We start from the raw sequence: 24846 nt of genomic DNA on the forward strand, positions 1-24846 counted from the left end.
CAAAGAAAAGCTTTTATAGACACCAGGCCCAGAAAACGAGAGATCTCAGAATATTTCGACCACTGACGTAGTAGGACGCAGAAGCACCGCCTCAAGCCCGCCCACCAACTCGTGGAGCGAAACGATGTGGAATCGATTGTAAACAAGATAGAGGTTGAAACTGGATTTGCAGACATATTGAGATTAAGACACAATGCTGTGCCTTCTATATTGGATCTGACAGGAACGGTGCAACACACTTATGTGAGTAAAACATGTTTTTATATGTGTTAGTATTGCATTGTTACAGATTGTTTGATATCTAGTGATTACATACCTTAGCAGGCGGTCACAGGCTGGAGAAGGTGTTATTGGTTCATTCGTGATCAGACTCGGACTTGTAACGCCAGCTCGCAAAGCCCAAAGTCCTGGGGCTATGTGCTTTTTTAGACGGGCTCGCGCGCGCGTGTGCATGCATGTGTGTGTGTGTTTGTACGGTTTGCGGTTATATTAACTGATGATCTACCGAAATGATACAGAAATAACATTCCAATCAATCGCTGGTGGGAGAGATTGTGTTTGTTTGATAAAGACATTTTTTGAGCCCTGGCTGTGGGCTGGGTGATTCATTCCGATTGCCGTTTGCCACACGCTGTCACTGATAGGGGAGCAGAAGCTCATTAAATATGCAAATCTTATCCAATCCTAGCCTTGGGCATTTACTTCCAAGTCTTCAGTGCAGCACGCCCATTAAAACCGATCGTTTTTCAGAGAGCCTCAAAACCAAGGCAGAAAGTAGCCTATTACTTATTCATTATGATGTTTTTGAATGTAAAAACCACGCAAACGTCATAAGTTGACGTCAGACAACAGTATAAAAAAATTTAAAATGCCTGTTCATGACACCTTTAATCGACACAATATCGATATTTCATGTTTTGAATATCATGGTTATTGTCAATACCGGTATATCACGATATGCAATGCTGTTCTCTTTCATAGGTTCACTCGACGCTGCGTTGCGTCACTTTAATTACGTAATGGGACGCCCTCTGGGTGTGCCGATTGTCTGAAGCCCTTATAGAATCACGCCAATTGATTGGCTGATGGCGCGCACGTCGCCCCACTTGACGTAGTCACCTATATTAGCGCGCGCGCGCCATCTGCTCCTCAGATTTCTCTGCCTTCACGAAGCGGCTATTTCATGCCCTTCGGTTTCGGTTTTTCTGGCCCAAATATCTTGGATTTCATTCGACTTTATCACCAGCACTTCAGCAACTGCGGATAGTGGAGCATTGTTCTCCTTGCGGTGAAGTACCATGGTTTTTCGTCGTTGCCCGCTGCCGTGCACTCGCTTCATCGCGAACAACGACCCCCCACAGTAAGTGTTAAATGTTTGGGGTTCTCACACGCGTGCGAGGCGGTTCAGGGGTTTTCATAATGCAAATTTTGCTATAATCTCCTTCTCAAAACCCTCCGCTCGAGGCTCGCGGTTTTTGAGAAGGAGTCATCCTTTTTCCCCCGTCGCGCTCCCGAGGCCGCGCAGGCCTCTCTTGGATCCGCGACCTGGATTTCGTCTTTGCTCGCCGCCGTGCACTCGCTTCATAGCGAACGACGACCCCCACAGTAAGTGTGTTAAACGTTTGGGGTTTTCACATGCGCGCAAGGCTGCTCAGGGGTTTTCAAAAAGTGGAGGTGGACCTTTTTGCCTCAAAGGAGTCGTCCCAGTGCCTACTCTGGTTCTCTCTGAGTTCCCCAGCCTCATTGGGGATAGATGCGTTCGCGCATCCACGGCCCAATCTGAAACTCTATGCGTTCCCGCCCATCATCTGATTCCGGCGGTTCTTTGCAGGGTGAGAGAGAGTGGAGTAAGCCTCCTGCTCTATTCTTCCAAGTGGAGGGTCTTTTGAGTCATGGTGCTCTTCCCATGTGGTGGACCCAGTTAACTGCCTGGTGGGTCCAGTTCTGGAGTTCCTGGAAGAAAAGTTTGCCGCTGAAGCAGCGGCTACCACCCTTCGGGTCTATGTCGCAGCTGTCATGGCCTGTAGGGAGTCGGGCGAAGTCCCTCTAGGCAAACATAGACTGATTTCATCTTTCATGCGAGGGGTTAGGCGCCTGAGACCAGCACGCTCCCCATGTATTTTCTCTTGGGACCTCTCCGTGGTCCTTGAAGGGCTAACATTGGCTCCATTTGAGCCCTTGGAGTCAGCTCCTGAGCGAATTCTGACTCTCAAGGTTACTCTTTTGTTAGCTCTGTCCTCTTGGAAATGAGTGGGCGATCTACAGGCCCTCTTTGTTAACGGGTCCTGTATGGATTTTGCTCCTGGCCTAGTCAAGGTTACTTTAAGACCTAGGCCGGGTTATGTGCCCAAAGTTTTGTTCATGAAAAATAAGTTCGCTCTCAGGTTATCATTCTTCACTCCTTTCACCCCCCCTCCTTTTGACTCGGAGGAAGACGAGAAACTTCATTTGCTCTGCCCAGTTCGAGCGTTGAAGTGTTATGTTGACCGTTCCGACGGGTGGAGGAAATCTAACCAGCTGTTGGTGTGCTTCGAAGCAAAGGGTTTCCCATTGGGTGACAGAGGCTATTTCCTTAGCTTATGAGGTGCGTGGTTTACCTTCACCTCTTGATATTAGAGCGCATTCTACCAGAGGTGTGGCTTCCTCTCAAGTACTTTTTAGAGGGGCTCTTTTGGAGGATATTTGTGATATTTCGGCAGGTTGATCCTCTCAGCACACTTTTGTGAGATTCTATAGTTTGGATCTCGACATGGCTCCGGGTTCGCATGTCCTGTCTGCTTAACCTAGTCATGCAGGTTATCTGGTGTTCTTTGAGCCAGATACAGCAGCGCTTTAGCTTGGCGTGTTTGGTATATCGTTCCCATTACGTCATTAAAGTGACGCAGCGTCGAGTGAACCTATGAAAGAGAACGTCTCAGGTTACTTGCGTAACCTATGTTCTCTGAGTAGGGAACGAGACGCTGCGTATGCTGCCAAGCTCCTTGCGCTGCCGACAGGCCTTCCTTTTCGGCAGAGAAATCTGAGGAGCAGATGGCGCGCGCGCTAATATAGGTGACTACGTCAAGTGGGGCGACGTGCGCGCCATCAGCCAATCAATTGGCGTGATTCTATAAGGGCTTCAGACAATCGGCACACCCAGAGGGCGTCCCATTACGTCATTAAAGTGACGCAGCGTCTCGTTCCCTACTCAGAGAACATAGGTTACGCAAGTAACCTGAGACGTTTTTCTTTAAGCAAAGTGTTGTGCATTTTTACCAAAATAATTTTTTTTGACAGGTTTGCTTTATGTTGTTCAGTTTATTTCTTATAGTAATGTTTTTTGTAGCCTTTTCCAGCTTTCTGCATCTCTGTAATGTGTTTTTAAAGACTTGTGAAAACCTTGTCAATGATCACTCGATGTCTTTAAAAAAGTTCTGAATTTGAAGATCAAACTACATTTTATGGGACATCAGTGCAGAAATTTAGATATCACAATCGTATTCTTGCCACTGTATATTAAATGTGTGACCCGGAGTATGCAAACATGCTAATTATATTTCAATAGCAGTTCGTCAAGCACACTAAAACATCTCATTGTACTTCTGTGTGTCTTAACAGTGGAAAATGACAGGGAGCTGTCTCCACAGAGACGACACCATAAAGAGTTCAAATTCAACCTGTCCCAGATCCCAGAGGGAGAGGCCATCACAGCTGCAGAATTCAGGATCTACAAGGAGTGCATCACCAGGGGCTTCCGCAATGAGACATTCCTACTTAGTGTGTTTCAGGTGGTTGGGGAACACCCAGACAGGTAACGAAATTACATTTCAAAATATTATTCTATAAAAGTATAGTATAGTTAAAGTAACTTAAAGGGATAGTTCACCCAAAAATGAAAATTAGCCCATAATTTACTCACCCCCAAGTCAGGTGTATATGACATTCTTCTTTCAGACGAATAAAATCGGAGTTATATTACAAAAATCCAAGCATTAGTATTTGATTCATAGTTGCTCTGTTTTTGAAGTCCATAAAAGTGCATCTGTCCGTCAAATAACGTGCTCCACACGGCTCCGGGGTGTTAATAAGGCCTTCTGAAGCGAATCGACGCGTTTGTGTAAGAAAAATATTAATATTTATAACTTTATCAAGTAAACTTTCGACCGACCCCATTCCATGTAAAAAGTGTTGAAAGTTGAAAGTTAAACTCAAAATGCGTACATGACGTCATGACGAGCGTACCTGATCGCGTTAGTCTTTCGATCGGCAGGGGAACTTTCAACAATTTTTCCATAAATTGAACAGAGAAGGCAGTTGGTCGAAAGTTTTCTTACACAAACGCATCGATTCGCTTCAGAAGGCCTTTATTAACACCCCAGAGCCGCGTGGAGCATGTTATTTGATAGGCAGATGCACTTTTTATGGACTTCAAAAACAGAGCAGCTATGAATCCAATTCTTACACTGTAAAAAATTCTGCTGTGATTTTACAGTAAATTACTGGCTACTAATTGCATTACTTTCACATTTAGGTACTGTGAAATTTACTGTGAAATTCACAGTCATTTCTTGTATAATTTTTACAGTAAATAATTGTGAAATGACTGCTGTATATTGTGAAATTAAATACACTACCTTACTGTGAAAGTAATGCAATTAGTAGCCAGTAATTTACTGTAAAATCACAGCTGTATATTGTGAAATTAAATACAGTACCTTACTGTGAAAGTAATGCAATTAGTAGCCAGTAATTTACTGTAAAATCACAGCAGAATTTTTTACAGTTTGCTTCTGTAGAATTACTGTTTAAAAGTAATGCAACTCAGTAACCAGCAATGTGCTCTTAATTTACACTTAAAAACATACTGTAAATTTTACGTTTTTATCTGTTAACTAATCAGTAACCTATAACATTGAAAAGACATGTTAAATTCAAATAAACACAAAAACATGATCAATTTAACACATTTATTTAGCAGTTTAATAAAGTGTGTAAAATTTCCAGCAAAGAGGTTTAGACGGTCATGTTTCTCTCCATTGAACCAGGAGACACCACAGATAAGAACATATTCAGTGACCATCTTACTGCATAAACACATCTAGCTTAAAGGAATAATTCACCCACAAATAAAAATTAGCCCATTATTTACAAGTCATCCTAAGTGTGTATGACATTCTTCTTTCAGACAAATATAATCTGAGTTATATTAAAAAAGTTCACAAACCCTTATGATGACAATTACAGTAAGGACCGTGACGTCGCCCGGCATGGCGCAGCCGGGGCCCCACCCTGGAGCCAGGCCCGGGGTTGGGGCTCGTATGCGAGTGACTGGTGGCCGGGCCTCCCCCCATGGGGTCCGGCTGGGCTCAGCCCGAAGGAGTGACGTGGGGCCGCCCTCCTGTGGGCTCACCACCTGCAGGAGGGAGCGTAAGGGGCCCTGCAAGGGCGAGGCCCCCGACGACCCGATCTCTGGACACGGAATCTGGCTTTAGGGACGTGGAATGTCACCTTGTTGGCGGGGAAGGAGCCTGAGCTTGTGCGGGAGGTCGAGAGGTTAGGCTCTGGAACCACACTTCTTGAGAGAGACTGGACTCTCTACCACTCTGGAGTTGCTCATTGTGAGAGGCGGAGGGCTGGAGTGGGTTTGCTTATAGCCCCCCAGCTCAGCTGCCATGTGTTGGAGTTCACCCCGGGGAACGAGAGGGTCGCTTCCCTGCTCCTTCGAGTCGGGGTTAGGTCTCTCACTGTCATTTGTACGTGTGAGTACCCGGCCCTCTTGGAGTCTCTGGGAGGGGTGCATACTGTGAGGGTCTGTTGGGAACGTTTGGCCGAGCCCCTTGTCAGAGAGATCTTCAACTCCCACCTCCGGCAGAGCTTCGACCGGATCCCGAGGGAGTCTGGAGATATTGAGTCCGAGTGGACCATGTTCTCCACCTCCATTGTCGCGGTGGCCGCTCGGAGCTGTGGCCGTAAGGTCTCCGGTGCCTGTCGAGGCGGCAATCCCCGAACCCGGTGGTGGACACCGGAAGTAAGGGATGCCGTCAAGCTGAAGAAGAAGTCCTATCGGGCCTGGATGGCTTGTGGGACTCCGGAGGCAGCTGACAGGTACCGGCAGGCCAAGTGGACTGCAGCCCGGGTAGTCGTGGAGGCAAAATATCGGGCCTGGGAGGAGTTCAGTGAGGCCATGGAGAAAGACTATCGGTTGGCCTCGAAGAGATTCTGGCAAACCGTTCGACGCCTCAGGAGGGGGAAGCAGTGCCCTACCAACACTGTTTACAGTGGAGATGGGCACCTGTTGACCTCAACTGGGGATATCGTCGGGCGGTGGAAGGAATACTTTGAGGATCTCCTCAATCCCACTGACATGTCTTCCGTTGAGGAAGCAGCTGCTGGGGACTCGGAGGAGGACTCGTCCATCACCCGGGCTGAAGTCATCGAAGTAGTTAAAAAGCTCCTCTGTGGCAAGGCACCGGGGGTGGAAGAGATCCGCCCTAAGTACCTCAAGTCTCTGGATGTTGTGGGGCTGTCTGGGGCTGACACGCCTCTGCAGCATCGCATGGCGGTTGGGCACAGTGCCGCTGGACTGGCAGACCGGGGTGGTGGTCCCTCTTTTCAAGAAGGGGGACCGGAGAGTGTGTTCCAACTATAGGGGGATCACACTTCTCAGCCTCCCCAGGAAAGTCTATGCCAGGGTACTGGAGAGGAGAATTCGGCCGATAGTGGAACCTCAGATTCAGGAGGAACAGTGTGGTTTTCCCGGTCGTGGAACACTGGACCAGCTCTATACCCTTTCCAGGGTGCTGGAGGGTTCATGGGAGTTTGCCCAACCAGTCCACATGTGTTTTGTGGATTTGGAGAAGGCATTCGACTGTGTTCCTCGTGGCATCCTGTGGGGGGTGCTCTGGGAGTATGGGGTCGGCGGAGCAAGAGCTTGGTTCGCATTTCCGGCAGTAAGTCAGACCTGTTCCCGGTGCATGTTGGACTCCGGCAGGGCTGCCCTTTGTCACCGGTTCTGTTCTTAATTTTTATGGACACAATTTCTAGGCGCAGCCAAGGGCAGAGAGTGTCCGGTTTGGGGACCATACGATTTCGTTGCTGCTTTTTGCGGATGATGTTGTCATGTTGGCCTCCTCAGACCAGGACCTTCAGCGTGCACTGGGATGGTTTGCAGCCGAGTGTGAAGCAGCTGGGATGGGAATCAGCACCTCCAAGTCCGAGGCCATGGTTCTCAGTCGGAAAAGGGTGGATTGCCCACTTCAGGTTGGTGGAGAGTTCCTGCCTCAAGTGGAGGAGTTCAGGTATCTTGGGGTCTTGTTCACGAGTGATGGAAGGATGCAACGGGAGATTGACAGACGGATCGGTGCAGCTTCTGCAGTAATGCAGTCGATGTACCGGTCTGTCGTGGTAAAGAAGGAGCTGAGCTGTAAGGCAAAGCTCTCGATTTACCGGTCAATCTACGTTCCTACTCTCACCTATGGTCATGAGCTGTGGGTCATGACCGAAAGGACAAGATCCCGGATACAGGCGGCCGAAATGAGCTTTCTCCGTAGGGTGGCTGGGCTCTCCCTTAGAGATAGGGTGAGATGCTCGGTCACTCGGGAGGAGCTCAGAGTAGAGCCGTTGCTCCTCCACATCGAGAGGAGCCAGCTGAGGTGGCTCGGGCATCTATTTCGGATGCCTCCTGGACGCCTTCCCAGGGAGGTGTTCCAGGCACGTCCCACCGGGAGGAGGCCCCGGGGAAGACCTAGGATACGCTGGAGGGACTATGTCTCCCGGCTGGCCTGGGAACGCCTCTGGGTTCCCCCGGAAGAGCTGGAGGAAGTGGCTAGGGAGAGGGAAGTCTGGGCATCTCTGCTTAGACTGTTGCCCCCACGACCCGGCCCCGGATAAGCGGAAGATGATGGATGGATGGATGGATGGATGGATGGAAGTTCTGGCTAATCCAAGCTTTATAATAGCAGTGACTGTTTTTGAAGTCTATAAAAGAAAGTGCATCTATCCATCATAAAAGTGCAGCATCTATCCATCATATAACTGCTCCACACGGCTCCACGAGTCGAGTTGTGCTAAAAGAGTAACTCTTGACGCATGCGTATATTGATGAACGCAGAACCGCAGAGGATAGAGCAAAACAAAACAAAAACGAGAATTTTTATAGAGAAATGGTGGAAGATTTTGATATAAGAGAAGAGGGGCTTGAGTTTGTTTCCCAGCCGTATCCGCGAGAGGCGTCCAAGCTTGAGACGCTCCTATACATTGCGTCAGGGGTTACTCTTTTAGCGCAAGTCGACTTGCTACCGCTGACCACCGGAAGTTAGTTATTTTAGTCTATAAAGTTTTAAGTATGGATTTTTTTTAAGAGATGTTCCAATACCCTTTTCCCCTTCCGATTACAATACCTGGGCCAATACCGAGTACTGATCCAATACCTGGGTGTGTATCTGTATATACTACTAGCCCTCTATGAATTGCTAGAATTATTTTATGGTGTGCTTCAGACTTATCCCTTAATAAAACATGAACAAATACATACAGTGAACTACTACAGTATTTGTATTATCTGACATGCACTTAAGTGTAAAAGAACCTCAAATGCAGCCACAAATCTAACGCTGCAAACTGAAAAAGGTATTTTATTCGTCTGAAAGAAGAATGTCACATACACCTAGGATGACTTGAGGGTGAGTAAATTATGAGCTAATTTTCATTTTTGGGTGAACTATCCCTTGAAAGAACTTATATGCCTCATAGTAAGTAATGATTTCTTTCAAAAGTATGTAAAGCAGAACTAGAAAATAAGTTGGATAGTTCACTTAGTTGGATTTTCCAACGCCATTAAAAATCACGCCTACTATTAAATTGGTATTATCTGTTTGGAAACAGTGATTTGTTTTGCAGTTCTGGTTGGTGCCTCTATAGTGGGAAAGCTATGACTTCACTTTTAAATAAATAGTGCACCAGTAGATAGTTGTAATACGTATTGTATTCTGGAACCTTGATTTAGGGTTAACTCACCCAAACATGACATTTCTGTTATTAATTACTCACCCTCATGTTGTTCCAAACCCGTAAGACTCATCTTCAGAACACAAAATGAAGATTGTATGTTTATATGTGAATAATATTGTATTGACACAGATTTCATGATTTGATTTGATTTTGATTCACAAGCTTGTTTTTTTTTTTCTTCGCTTCTGATTCAATTAGATTCAATATCGATTATTTTGGATATATCAGGTACAGTATATGCCAAATTTTCTCAAGAAAAAAAAAAATTCTCTCAACTAGCTAATGCTGTAAACTATACATGAGAGTCTTTTGGTTAGTATAATATTGAAGGTTAAAATGAACTGATTTGTATACAAACACAAATTACAGAAATTAAAATTCTCAATTTCTTATATATAACTATATGTTTTTTCTGAGATAAATGTGACGTTACGTGACATATTGTTCACAAGCTGTTTTATTGACGTCTTTGAAGTTGAAACACTGATTGAACGATTACATGAGACATGATACAGATTTCGGTATGTGGCCCCACTTTATATTAGGGGGCCTTAAAGGGTTAGTTCACCCAAAAATGAAAATTCTGTCATTAATTACTTACCCTCATGTCGTTCGACACCCGTCAGACCTCCGTTCATCTTCGGAACAGAAATTAAGATATTTTAGTTTTAATCTGATGCCTCTGAATTGGCTCAATGGTACTCTACACTCTCAAGACCCTTAAAAGGTACTAAAGACGTCGTTACAAAGTCCATCTCCCTACAGTGGTTCTAAAATAACTTTATGAATCGGCGACAATAGTTTTTGTGCGCAAAAAAACCCTAAATAACGACTTACATAGTGATGACGATTTCAAAACAAAGCATCATGAAGCTTCGAAGCGTTATGAATCAGTGAGCCGAATGATGATTCGGATCGCGTGTCAAACCGCCAAACTGCTGAAATTTGGCGATTCAAACCGCTGAATCGACTCAGTGATTCATAACGCTTCGAAGCTTCATGATGCTTTGTTTTGAAATCGTCATCACTATGTAAGTCGTTATTTAGGGGTTTTTTTTCGCACAAAAACTATTGTCGCTGATTCATAAAGTTATTTTAGAACCACTGTAGTGAGATGGACTTTGTAACGACGTCTTTAGTACCTTTTAAGGGTCTTGAGAGTGTAGAGTACCATTGAGCCAATGGAGGACTTTCAGAGGCATCAGATTTCAACTAAAATATCTTAATTTCTGTTCCGAAGATGAACGGAGGTCTGACGGGTGTCGAACGACATGAGGGTAAGTAATTAATGACAGAATTTTCATCTTAGGGTGAACTAACCCTTTAAGTACTATGTACTTACATCAAAAAATAAGTACAATGTACTTACTGTGTCCAAATTGTATTGCAAAACACTTTTGCTTATATTAAGGTGGGATACGGGTAGGGTTAGGGACAGGTGTGGTGGTGTGGGTAAATTTAGGGGTAGGGTTAGGTGTAAGGGAAGTGTCAACTGTGTAATTACAAATGTAACTACAGAAATCAATTACAGATGTAATTACATGCAGGTATTTTTTTTTATGTAAGTACAATGTAAAAACATGTATGTACACAATAAGTGCATTGTATCAAATGATTAATTAAAATGTTAGTACCTAGTAGTTAAGGCCACCTAATATAAAATGGGTCCCGGTATGTTGTACTGTATCTTTTAACATTCCTTCGGGTGTTCGTTCATGTTTATTTCGTGCTGTTACTGGTATTAAAGGGGAGGAGATTATCAGTTCACGTGAGCTGCGCATTGCCGAATTTAAAATGTTGTAATAAAATGGAAATAATTTGAAATCTGAGACTTTGTTTCATATCAAAAGTAACAAAGTTCAAAGATTGTTGTGATTTATTGGATGGGAGGGGCTCTACAATGTTCCATTAATTCATCAACTGAAAACAGGATAAACTAATAGATTCTTGGGATTTAAGAATCAATATTGGTTCGTAAAAATGAGAAACAATTAAAATTGAGAAATCTATAATTTTTTACCTAGCCCTAGTGAATAAAAGTCTAAATTCAACCTGTTCATCATATAAAGCAATAAAGTCAAAATTTTGACTAAACTGCTCAATTCATATGGATTAGTTTTACGATCTCTTTATTAACTTTTTGAAGCGTCAAAATGTCAGTTGGATAGCTGTCTATGGAGGGATAGGAAGTTCTCAGATTTCATCAAAAGATCTTCATTTGTCTTCCAAAGATGAACGAAAGTCTCATGGGTTTGGAACGACATGAGGGTCAGTAATTAATGACAGAATTTTCATTTTTGGGTGAACTATTCCTTTAAGTATTAAACTGCAATTTGTTGCACTTGTGCATGGTTTTCAAGCTGAGTAATTGACTGTATTTTAAATCAAGCCTAGGCGTCCCTCACTGAACACAGCAGAGGTTGTCTACCATGTACTTTATGTAGACTACGGCCATGACCACAACGCACAACTGAAATAGCTTTAGTTTAGCGTCTAAAAAAGAACCCACCAACACACGTCAAACATTGACTTTGTGGGTGGTGGGAGGGATATCTCCTTGAGAAAGGCAGATGGCGTGACCGGTAAAGTGTTCAAAACACACCAATAAGGTGTGACTATGAGACTACCCATCTTTTTTTTTATTTTTACCAAAAAAAGGCACCAAACAAGAAACAAAGGATCTCTGGCTAAATGAACTACATGTTTCTCTCCCAAATAGTTTTCTAATGTTTATCACGAAGTGTTCATTTGGTGTACATCCTGAGCTGAACAATGGACACACTGTTTCCCCCCTCCAAAAAAAAAAAAAAACCCTTAAAAAAAAGCAGTAGGAGTCTTTTATTTTTAGCCATATCTTGAGATTATGTATCGCCAGTCATTGTATCACTGTACAACACAGTTTACCTTGATGCAAATTATAGCGTGCTTCGTGGTATTTCCCTACATGCCACTTTCTGCCTGTAAATCCCAAATACTGTGTGGGTTGCAAAATGTATTTGCTTACAAACAGATTAATTTGCAAACTTGTCAAGTTCTAACAGCATAATTACTGTGTTTATGGTTTGTGATCTTTAAAAAACACATCGGTTGGGGAAATGCGGTATAGCTGAGCTAAGTAGATGCACAAGATGGCTGAGAGAAACTTCTGAAGTGTGTAAGCCTTTAATCCATGAAGCAAAAAATAACTTGGTTATGGAGGTGGTGCAGAGGGGCTGTATATCTGGCTGAATTTAGCCCATGTGGCAAGACGATTTGACCTAAAACAGAAGTATAGTGAACCTTGAGTCAACAAGCTTCACAAGGTCTTAAATTTAAAGAAACAATGACTTGTAAGAGCATTTTCAAGTGGTTCCCAACAATGCACAGTTGTTTATCTGGACCATATGTTAAAGGTGTTTCATTTTAGCACCACTAGAAATAATGACTAATGAATTAGAAGTCTAAAACAATAATTTTTAAAGAGAAGTGGTGGAGAATTTCGATATAAGAGAAGAGAGGCTTGAGTATGTTTGCCAGCCCTATCCGCGAGAGGCATCAAAGCTTGCGATGCTCCTATACATCACGTCAGTGGTTACTCTTTTAGCGCAAGTCGACTTGCGTATCGCTGACTGTCGGAAGCTAGTTATTTTGAATGAATGTGTGGCGAGCAGCGAGGCTGAGGGACCGTGAGAGCGGGACGAGGCCGCAGTCATTAATGATGATGAGCACCAGCTGTGTGCCGCATCGGCCTCGTGTCTCACGGCCACTCAGCCTCGCTGCTCGCCACAGAATGAATGAATAAGGCATTTATATAGCGCTTTCATATGTACTACTGTACACCCAAAGCGCTTTACAACTATGTCAGGGGTCTCTCCTCAACCACCACCAGTGTGCAGCATCCACTTGGATGATGCGACGGCAGCCACAGTACAACGGCGCCAGTGCGCTCACCACACACAAGCTATTGGTGGAGAGGAGAGAGGGTGATAGAGCCAGTTCAATGGATGGAGATTATTAGCAGGCCATGATTGGTTAGGGCCAATGGAGGGAATTTGGCTAGGACACCGGGGTTACACCGAAAACAGTATTGAAAACAGTATTTAAAGTGCAAGTTTTTGAAAACGATACCGTTATGAATCATTTCCACCGAGCGGTGCGGTACGGTTCCATACAGTACAGCACGATTCAGGGACGTAAACCCTGATTCGGCTTGCGTTTCCACCGCCAACAGTACACATATGATAGGCGTGGTGTAGCGATCGAGGTCATTCTCGTGCAAAGAAGAAAGCAACACAGTAAACAACAATGGACAACATACAGCGGATCGTGTTCTTTCTTCTCGGCATGTGGCTGTTTGTCAGAAGACATGCTTTGTTTGAGCTAAGGCTGCAAGGACAAACACAGCAGAAAAAGCATGTGCAAGTGACGATTATCTGTCAACCAATCAACGTTCTGCAGTGTCAAGGGTGTCAAAAAAGTGGTACAATATGGTTCGGAAATAGAGTACTATTTACAACTTCTAACAATGGAAACAGCAAAAATTGCATACCGTACTGAACTGTACTGATCCGTATCGCTTGGTGGAAACGAGCCATTATTGTCTCTGTGTAAACTACAAAAACACGAATCTGTGAAAACGGTGACATCATGCACATATGCATTACGTCTTCAGTCTATAGGCGCATAGTGTTTCTAACACTGCCAACTACTGGCCTGGCATGAATAATACAGTGCTTTGGTCATTTTTGTGGCTCTGTGTGAACTGGGACCTTTTTGACAACATTGTAGTCTATACGCAAAGAACGGAAAGGAAAAACGTTCCTTAAAAACGTTTTTTAGCACAGCATTGACGTCTAAACATACGTTACGTCATGATTAAGCTGAGATTGACGGGTTCTCTGAGTGAAGTTGTCACTAAGGCACTAACTGACTTTTTTCGGGATTTTTGGGAGGAGATTGGAGCTTTAGCTTTAATTTCTACATTTCTATAACTGTTTATTTCACACCAACATAATTAATTGTTCTGCATCTGTGAGAGTGTGGACGGGCTTTTGATAATTGCGCCTCTACATCTTGCTCTCTACTCTGCAACTCCTGTCCCGAGATCGCTACTGCGCAGTCTCGGTCCCAAGATGTCAGCGCTGTGTGCGGGCCTACGAAAGCTTCAACTCTGGTCAGCGGAAGTCAATGAAGTCGCGTCGTCCATATTTTTTTACGGTCTATGTTTTCTCCAGTCAATTTTAATCGGTCATTTTAACCGGTCCAATCAGCGAACAGAGGGAGTGGCTGAGAACGATGCCATTGATGTTGTGCGCTAGTTTGAGATGACATGCGTCACGACCAAACGTTAGCACTTGGTTATTGCAGATCCAGAGTGGCTCTGGGCAGATCCAATAGTTTTAAACTTTAACAGAGTACCCGCCTTCAAGGAAGTTAATGCTTTTCAATGGAGAGTGGCCAGATTCTCTGTACAAATGAAATGTACTAGAGTCTGGTTGGACCAGGCTAACTAAATACTGCTTAATTTAAAAATTGATTCAGGACGTGTTGACTGTAACTAATGAGTTCACAGTACCATAGTGAATGTGTTGTAGAAAAGTTTAGTTCACTTCCACTACTGTTTTCATTTGTAATTACATGCAAATGTTTTGTTGTCTTTTTTCAGTTAACTGTGATAAACTTTTCACTTGATTTTGATTCACAGTTTGATACACAGTAATCCCATTACTACATAATTTAACAATTTCCGTAGAGATAAAAATGCTTTGCAATGTCACAATTTATTCCAGTCAATGTCAGAATAATATCCACTTATTTTTTACAACTTTATAAGCACATTTTATTAAAAATCATGGTGTTTATGGAAATCTTCTAAAAAGTGCAACGCTGCACCTTTAATATTGTGAAACTAGATAATTGGCATATAGCTAATGAATGAATATAGAATTGTTGTATTACAACTTGGGAGTTATATTAGAGCTTATACATTTACATTTATGCATTTGGCAAATGCTTTTATCCAAAGTAACTTATAGTGAATATACATTTTATCAGTGAATGCATTCCTATGTCATTCTATTGGGATAAAACTGTTTTGGAGAAATGTGAAATGCATTTTTAAACACTGCCAATTGTATTTATTTTGAAATCCGTTTCTGTTTCCATAACCATCCATCAATACCTCATGAAAAATCTGGCTTGCCATGACTGTAGAGTTATTACCTTTCTGTTTGTATATATTCTAATCCCTGGTTGTTTTCATGTACATCTGGCCTCCTTGGAAAACCCTCCCAAACCATATGTGAAGACGGTCCTGTATGCATGCAATGGCAGCGTGAAGCTAATAAACTGTAGGCCTATTTTAACGGCAGCCAATGACAGAGGCAATAAATGCGATTTATGAAACCAAAAAAAGCCTGACACTTCTGACTTTATTATTCCAGTTAATTTAATGTGTCTATAAGAGGCTTTACAGTGGGGCTTTTAGAGTCGGTAGCTCCCCTGTGGTCCCATTCGGACCCCATCCCAGGTGAAGCTGTGTGACTGGTGGCACTAAACAGTATGAGTCAGCATAAGCATGATGCGTTCATGTCGAATGTGACGTGTGAACCACCGGAGGGAAGAACCTCATATGGAGCTCCTTAGAGTGCGGCTCTAATTAATGAGCAATAACGAGGGGCTGCAGGGACATTCCCAGAACACCTGTGTGACCGACAGCTTTGAAGTGACCCGGCCAATGCTTATTACCATGCATAGTGTGTAATTACTATAATGGGAGAGGCCTCCCTGTAAGGCTACTACCTCTGTACTAACTCAGCTCCTCTGAGTTTGACAAACTGTTATTTTTTAACATTGTTTACTGTTGAATACATGCCTTAAATGATCTTAACAAATATTTATTTGAGAAAGAAAACAGTGAGATACTATTATAGTTTTTATTCATATTTTGAATTTGTTTTTACTTTTTTGGTTTTCCATTTTTAATTTAAAGTTTCAGTCATTTTATCATATTACCATTCATATAAAACGCTATTAGACAGGTTTATTGATTCATGTAAATAGTGTTTATAACATATAATGATCTCCAGACTTGCTCATTTGCAGGGATGCCGACCTGTTTCTGCTGGAATCTCGCAGGTTGTGGGCGGCTGAAGAAGGTTGGCTGGAGTTTGACATCACAGCAACTAGTAATCTCTGGGTGATGAGTCCACATCACAACCTGGGTCTACAGATCAGTGTGGAGACCAGCAGTGGTAAGATACGTTTAAGATGACTTTAAAGGAACACGGCGACTTTTTGGGACTTTATCTTATTCACTGTATCCCCCAGAGTTAGATAAGTCCATACATACCATTCTCCTCTCCGTGCGTGCCATATCTCTGTCTGACGCACCCACCGCTAGCCTAGCTTAGCACAAAGACTGGAGGTTAACAGCTGCAGCTAGCCTACTGCTCAATAAGTGACTAAATAACGGCAACATTTTCCTATTTACATGTTGTGATGTGTATAGTTACATCGTGTACTAAGGCCGACGGAAAATGAAAAGTTGTGATTTTCTAGAACGATATATGGCTAGGAACTATTCTCTCATTCCTGCATAATAATCAAGGAACTTTGAGCCGTCCCATGGGTGTAGCGGCGCAATGATATTACACAGCGCCTGAAAATAGGCTAATTTCCATCAACGTAACCAACGTGACAACATGCTTGCACAGAGAGCATGCTGGGGACTATTTTCAGGCGCTGTGTAATATCATTGCGCCGCTGCACTCATGGTACGGCAGTAAAGTTCCTTGATTATTACGCAGGAATGAGAGAATAGTTCCTAGCCATATCTGTCTAGAAAATCGCAACTTTTCATTTTCCTTCGGTCTTAGTACATGCTGTGACTATACAAATCACAACATGTAAATAGGAAAATGTTGCTGTTATTTAGACACTTATTGAGCAGTAGGCTAGCTGGAGCTGGAGCTGGAGCCATTTACGTCCTGTCTTTGTGCTAAGCTAGGCTAGCAGTGGGTGCATCAGACAGTTATCGCACGCACGGAGATGAGAATGGTATGTCTGAATTTATCTAACTCTGGGGGATATGGTGAATAAGCTAAAGTCCCAAAAAGTCGGCGTGCTCCTTTAACTAAATATATACAGTTGAGGTCAGAATTATTAGCCCCCTTGGTAAATATGATCAAAGATGCTGTAAAAATAAAAATGCATTGTTTATCCTTTTGATCGTTCATTCAAATAATTCACAAAAATCCAACCATTCATTGAAGTAAAAGAAGTGGGGGTAAATCACATTATGAAAAAAATGTTTTTTCTCCAAAACACGTTGGAAACAATTATTGGCATCCCAATATTTTTTTATGAGTAAAATATCTCTGAATATATTCCCAGCACACCAGGGTGATTAGGAACATAAAATTGTCCAGTTATGACTTCTAAAGAATATAGTTCCGATGTGCAGCAAAAGATTGTTGAGCTTCACAAAATGGAAAAATAGCTGTAAGAAAATAGCTAAAGCATTGAAAATCCCCATTTCCACCATTAGGGCAATAATTAAGAATAATGATTAACATAATATATGAATATATACACAGATCAGGCAAAAGATTATGAATACTTATGTACATATGAATTAAATTGCAAAGATTTCAAACAAACTTCTTTCACATTGTCATTATGGGGTATTGTTTGTAGAATTTTGAGGAAAATAATGAATTTAATCCATTTTGGAATAAGGCTGGAACATAATAAAATGAGGAAAAAGTGAAGCGATGTGAATACTTTTCGGATTTTCCCCTCATTTTCAATTGTTTTACTTCAAGGTTAGATTTTTGTGAATTATTTAAATAAAAGATCAAAAGGATTAAAAATGCAGATTTATTTTTACAGGCTTCTTTGTTCATATTTACCAAAGGGACCAAAAATTCTGTCCACAACTGTATTTGTGTGTGTGTGTGTGTGTGTGTAGGTCAGGTGATTGGCTCTAAACTGGGCGCCTATGAGTCACCATGAACAAAGATGGCGCTTCAAATAGATTATTTCCAGGTAGTCCACTACTAGTGAAATGACTTGGAATGTTAACAGATGCTTTTTGCTTGGGTATTATATAGGCTAATTCAACCTATTCATTTTATTTTCCTTTGGTCACACAGAGTTCAGTTCTTTTCAGTTTGATTCAGCTCAATTTACAAGTCAACCAATTCAAAGAAGTCATTCAAAAGAAACATTTACATGTATCTTCCAACTATTAGGCCTGATGTGACCAGATGTGTGAACAAATAGCACTTATCAAAGAGATGCCCTACTTATTGACATCTTTGCATCTAAAAATGGTCAAGGATAGACCAAGACCAACGCATGACTCTGAAGTGTCTGTAGAGACCGTGTCAATTAGACTCCCCCTGAAATTGCCTCGTCGACACGGCATCCTCAATAAACCCGTCTCCGGCGTGATGACTCCGATTGTTCGAATATTACAATTTAATAATTCTTAAATCGATATGTCATCCTCAATAAACCCGTCTCCACCGTGTTGCCTCCAATCCTTCGAATATTGCACTTTAATAATTATTTAATCAACACATCATCCTCAATAAACCCGTCTCCGGCGTGTTGCCTCCGATCCTTCGAATAATCCGATCTATTATGACCTCTGACCTGTAAAGTTGCCAGAATAATAATCATACGCTGTTTGTTAATTGCCCAGAGGAGAACTGGCACCCCGACTGAGCCTGGTTTCTCCCAAGGTTTATTTTTCTGCATTAGGTCACCTGATGAGGTTTTAGTCTCCTTGCCACTGTTGCCTCTGGCTTGGCTTGCTCAGTTGGGGACACTACATTTTTCAACTAAATATCCAAATAAATCTAATTATTAAACTAAATTAACCATTTCAACTAAATTACTGATCTAAACCCCACACTGTCACTGTATGATAATTGAAATGAACTGATGACATAACCGTTTTCTCCAGAACGGCTATATGGCTGGATAAAATTATGTTGCATTATTTTCCTGTTTAACACTGTAAAGCTGCTTTGAAACAATCTGCATTGTTAAAAGCGCTATATAAATAAAGTTGACTTGACTTGACTTGAAGGATACCCCGTCAATATACTTTCTCTTTTTTATTGAAGGATGGAGCATCAGTCCCAAGGAAGCGGGGTTAGTGGGTCGTGATGGAGCTCTGGAGAGGCAGCCTTTCATGGTGGCCTTTTTCAAAGTAAGCGAAGTCCGTATTCGCACGGCCCGGTCGACGGGCAGACGTCGTCAACAGAACCGCAATCGCTCCAACAATCCACAGGAGGCGACAAAGGGATCGGCTCATACAGGTTAGCCATTTGAATATACCATATTGGGAACTAAGCCCCTTCCTATTATTTTTTTTCTAAACAAGACAAGTTTAATATGCATTTATGGCAGAAATCAGCCATCCAGTCTCTTTTAATTTTTCAGGAGATGTTGACCTGTATAGTTTGGGAATGTTTTTGAATCTGATGAGTTTTATTGAGTCCAGATATAGCCTACCCCTTCATAATGAAAATCTGGACTCAATAAATATCTTTAAGATCCTTTTGAGAATTCATTTAGGAAGCAGCGCATATGTAGGCCTGACATCCTGTGTCCTGATTTGTCAACCTACCAATGTGATCCTGTAAGAGATACATAGAAAAAGCCCTTTTTAAAGATTACATAACACACAGTTTCTACCAATCCTTTTATTGCATCCTTCATATCTCAGAAGGTTCTTTAGTTTTATCATATTTATAAAAGATAGATTCAGTATACCAACTCTTTCAGAAAACATTCACTGAACTCGTGGAAGCGTGCAGTGGGTGGGGCTAAATAGTCAGGAGCACACACACACACACACACACACACGTTATAAACATTATATGCACTTACTCGCTGATTGCAAACAGAACACACAGATTTGATGCAGTTTCACTCACCGCCTGCGGTTTCGACTCATGACCGGGAATAAACAAACACACTTACACAACTCCGTTGCTGCTCCAGAAAAACAAACTGCATCCACTGTTTACTGCATTTACAGTCTCTCTAAACCTCCGTTCTGTGAGCCTACTCTGCTCTAATATGTCAGATGGCCCAGTCTGTTGTGATTGGTCTACCACTTACAGCGCATATCAGAAACGAAACACCTATTACCATATCCGAATTTCAGCTCCGGAGGCTTCCTCAGCAGCATGATACACAGTGATACGAATGTTGCCGTCGCTTTTTCCATTTCAATTCCAGCGCAAGTCCTCATTCTTTTGAAGTACATACAAAGTTGATTTGCAGCTCTGGAAAAAGCATCTTCTTGACATGTAGACCACTTGAACCACTCTTGCAGGCTTCAGAAACAACTACAGTGTTTGAGGTCCAGGCAAAGTAGACATTGTTCACAGGCAGCCAATTGTCAAAAGACATCGGCTGTCAATATGTAAATTTGTTACATTGTTACATAGGTTTGTAACAGGAAGTAAGACTGGAATTTCTGATGACTCGTTTTAGCAGTTCAGAATCCATTTTTTAGGAGACAATAACTTTTTATTTATCGTGCACTTTGATCTTTAAAACTTTGCAGACATTTTACATTGACAAACACCTATATTGCATACTACATGGAAGGTAATATTCAAAACGCATAATAGGGACACTTTAAATGGGTACCTTTCTACTTTAAATAAGAACAGTAGAGGACAGCAGGGTCTTAATCCAGTTTCTGCTTCTCATTATTGCCCTGGTTTGGGGTGGTCTGAAAGCTTAGTGCTAACACCCACATAATCCAGAGCTAATTCTGAATGTGAGGCCTCGAAACATAAAGGACCTTAGGGCTGAAAACTGTATATTTATCATAATTTATCAAAGTTTTATGAAGTTTCATTCCCATATATGATAATGTTATGATAAGGATAATGTTCTTGATGTGCTTTAAAATGCATATATTTTCCTTTTTTTTAATCAGAAACAGCGACTGAAATACAGTTAATTGACGTAAACACATATTACGCATGCAGCACATCCTGCTGTGATTCATTTACACCAGTGCCATATGTGACTCAGACGCCACAGTGTTTCACTAATTTATACAGTAGTGTTTAAACTCAGAGCTCCTAAACCTTGCAAGCTACGTGTCTCGTCTAATGAGGAAAATCTGCTTAATTTGTCCTGAAGGATTGGACTTTATGTAACCCAAAACATCAACCTCTCTCTTCGGCTCGACTTGGGATGTCTGGAGTGTAAATATTTATATTTGGAGCAGGAAGTTGCGAGGCCGTTGTGACAGCCGTCCCCTCGTGGCAGTGTTGAGAAGGCATATGGTTCCAATATGAAATCACTCTTATCAAAGCATTCATAAACTGCCTGTGAGCGCTGCATCTTGACCCATATTGAGAGATACAAGTGCACTATAGTTTATAGTCTCTCTAATTGCTAAATCCAATGTTAAGAAATAACTTTTGGGGTGAAAATGTGTTCTTTTCAGAGTCGAGAGAAAAGAAAATAACCAATAATATTTCATATAATAACATTTGTTCGCATTTTGACAGAATTTTCATGACAATTTATGATGATGATAATTATAACAATTGTGATATATTTATTTAAATGACTAAACATTTCATAAATATTATGTAATGTAGTTTTATTTGTGAAAAAAAGTGAAACTGTTGTCATAATGCATGTTGTACACTGATGCAGTCATTTAATTATATAATAAATGAAACATACCTGTTGACATAATAACTGAAACTGAATGAATCAGTACTGAAATATTTTAATTAATAAAAAATAAATAAAAATTGAAATAAAATAAAATATAAGGTAACACTTTATTTCGATGGTCCACTTTAGACATTCTACTAACTATAAGTACTTTTGTAACTAAATGTCAACTACCAGTCATTAGAGTATTAGTAGACAGACCGTCTGCTTAAAGGGATAGTTCATAAAAAAAAATGAAAATTCTGTCATTAATTACTCACCCTCATATCGTTCCAAACACATAAGACTTTGGTTCATCTTCAGAAGACAAATTAAGATTTTTTTGATGAAATCTGAGAGATTTCTGTCCCTTCGTTGACAGTCTATGCAACTACATCTTTGACGCTTCAAAAATGTCATAAAGAGATCGTAAAACTAATCCATATGAATCAAGCGGTTTAGTCAAAATTTTCTGAAGAGAATTGATCGCTTTATATGATGAACAGATTTTATTTAGGCTTTTATTTACAGAACATGCATGAGAACAAGCCTCATTGGTTCTCGCACCTCAAGCGAACATGCTTGAGCTTCCATTTAACACAACTGATGTGCGAGTTGATGTGTGTGTTTATATGTGAATAAAAGCCTAAATTCATTCTGTTCATCAAAGTGATCGTGTCTCTTCAGAAAAGTTGGGCTAAACCACTCAATTCATATGGATTAGTTTTACGACCTCTTTATGAGCTTTTTGAAGTCAAAGTGGTAGTTGCGGAGCTGTCAACAGTGGGACATAAATCTCTCATATTTCATCAAAAAGATCTTCAACTGTGCTCCGAAGATGAATGAAAAGCCTCTTTCACACATACAGTCTTTACCGGTATTGCTATATATAAATATGTGCACTCATCTAAAGGATTATAAGGAACACCTGTTCAATTTCTCATTAATGAAATTATCTAATCAACCAATCACATGGCAGTTGCTTCAATGCATTTAGGGGTGTGGTCCTGGTCAAGACAATCTCCTGAACTCCAAACTGAATGTCAGAATGGGAAAGAAAGGTGATGGCATGGTTGTTGGTGCCAGACGGGCCGGTCTGAGTATTTCACAATCTGCTCAGTTACTGGGATTTTCACTCACAACCATTTCTAGGGTTTACAAAGAATGGTGTGAAAAGGGAAAAACATCCAGTATGCGGCAGTCCTGTGGGCGAAAATGCCTTGTTGATGCTAGAGGTCAGAGGAGAATGGGCCGACTGATTCAAGCTAATAGAAGAGCAACTTTGACTGAAATAACCACTCATTACACCCGAGGTATGCAGCAAAGCATTTGTGAAGCCACAACACGCACAACCTTGAGGCGGATGGGCTACAACAGCAGAAGACCCCACCGGGTACCACTCATCTCCACTACAAATAGGAAAAAGAGGCTACAATTTGCACAAGCTCACCAAAATTGGACAGTTGAAGACTGGAAAAATGTTGCCTGGTCAGATGAGTCTTGATTTCTGTTGAGACATTCAGATGGTAGAGTCAGAATTTGGCGTAAACGGAATGAGAACATGGATCCAACATGCTTTGTTACCACTGTGCAGGCTGGTGGTGGTGGTGTAATTGTGTGGGGGATGTTTTCTTGGCACACTTTAGTCCCCTTAGTGCCAATTGGGGATCGTTTAAATGCCACGGCCTACCCGAGCATTGTTTCTGACCATGTCCATCCCTTTATGACCACCATGTACCCATCCTCTGATGGCTACTTCCAGCAGGATAATGCACCATGTCACAAAGCTCGAATCATTTCAAGTTGGTTTCTTGAACATGACAATGAGTTCACTATACTAAAATGGCCCCCACAGCCACCAGATCTCAACCCAATAGAGCATCTTTGGGATGTGGTGGAATGGGAGCTTCGTGCCCTGGATGTGCATCCCACAAATCTCCATCAACTGCAAGATGCTATCCTATCAATATGGGTCAACATTTCTAAAGAATGCTTTCAGCACCTTGTTGAATCAATGCCACGTAGAATTAAGGCAGTTCTGAAGGCGAAAGGGGGTCAAACACAGTATTAGTATGGTGTTCCTAATAATCCTTTAGGTGAGTGTAGATAATAATAATGTAAAACTTTAAAATTAAAACTTAAAATATAATTCAAAAGCTAATTCAAATCTAATCTTAATAAATTATATAATAGTAAATGAATAATACTAAAATAACACTGACATGAGAGATAGAAATGCATTAATTAAAAAGATACTCTTATCTATATCCTTATCAAGTATATAAAGTGTCAGGACATTTTAAATGTCCTGACACTTTAAATGTCCACCAATTAAAATAGTGTCATTATTTCCACATCACAGTAATGACAAGGCTATTTGTTGCACTATAGTAATGGGAAGTGGGGAAAATGTGCGTAATTGTCATGAAAATAATTTCAGAATTCAAAAAATCTTAATGATCCCAAAAACAGGCTTCATTTATCTTTTCTTTCTTTTGATTCTGGGCAGAAAAATTACCCTTGACATGTTCTTGACAGGGTTCACACTTTAAAAATTATTTCTGTCTCTGAGCTTCCAATTCAGGTGAAGCATATTTACGTGCGATTAGAGGTTTGACACTCTTTCTAAAGCTTTGGCTATATGTGAAAACAAAACATCACATTAAGCACTAATGCTCAGCTCGAGGTGCGGGGGAGCTCGCCGGCCTTTGGCCTGAGGGAAGTTAACAAGCGTCTAGCTCAGCTCAGTATGTGCCGCCCCAGCCCTAGACCTGTAATTACCTCCGTGCTGTTATTAGGTGCTGGGCTAAAATGCCTGACCACGTTAACAGTATCGCTTAAAGAATTATAATAACACGGCACTGTCCAGCTGCGGTTTTTCATCTCCCCCTCCCTCAGCCCTCCTTTTGTTTACCGTTGGTGTAATTAGACATCGGCTAGCTCTGGGGATGGAGGTTTAATAACCACAGTGATGAAAGACAGGAAGAGAGATAAACTTCACATGGACGCAGACAGCACTCACATTCTCTTTCAAGTCATCAAGGGAGTAGGGTGAGACAGCCTCCCTGCCTCAGCTCTTTCCAGGATGGATGTTATTCCATGCGGAACGCCGTGTCCATTACTCCAGCATGCCGTCACCACCAGGAATGTCATTGTGTAATTGCTCCAAAG

The 24846-nt window shown here is 41.7% G+C and overlaps 1 protein-coding gene across 1 annotated transcript in view; it reads left to right on the top strand.

Moving 5' to 3' along the window:
* bmp6 (bone morphogenetic protein 6) overlaps nucleotides 1–24846 on the top strand; it is a 67755-nt gene that overhangs the window by 32321 nt on the left and 10588 nt on the right. Inside the window, exons 2-4 of the mRNA XM_079806808.1 lie at nucleotides 3598–3790; nucleotides 16072–16220; nucleotides 19104–19298. Of these exons, the coding sequence (XP_079662934.1) occupies nucleotides 3598–3790; nucleotides 16072–16220; nucleotides 19104–19298 (537 nt within the window). The remainder of the gene's footprint in view (nucleotides 1–3597; nucleotides 3791–16071; nucleotides 16221–19103; nucleotides 19299–24846) is intronic.

Source organism: Gobio gobio (genome assembly GCF_949357685.1).
Source record: "Gobio gobio genome assembly, chromosome: 23".
Taxonomy (NCBI): Eukaryota; Metazoa; Chordata; class Actinopteri; order Cypriniformes; family Gobionidae; genus Gobio; species Gobio gobio.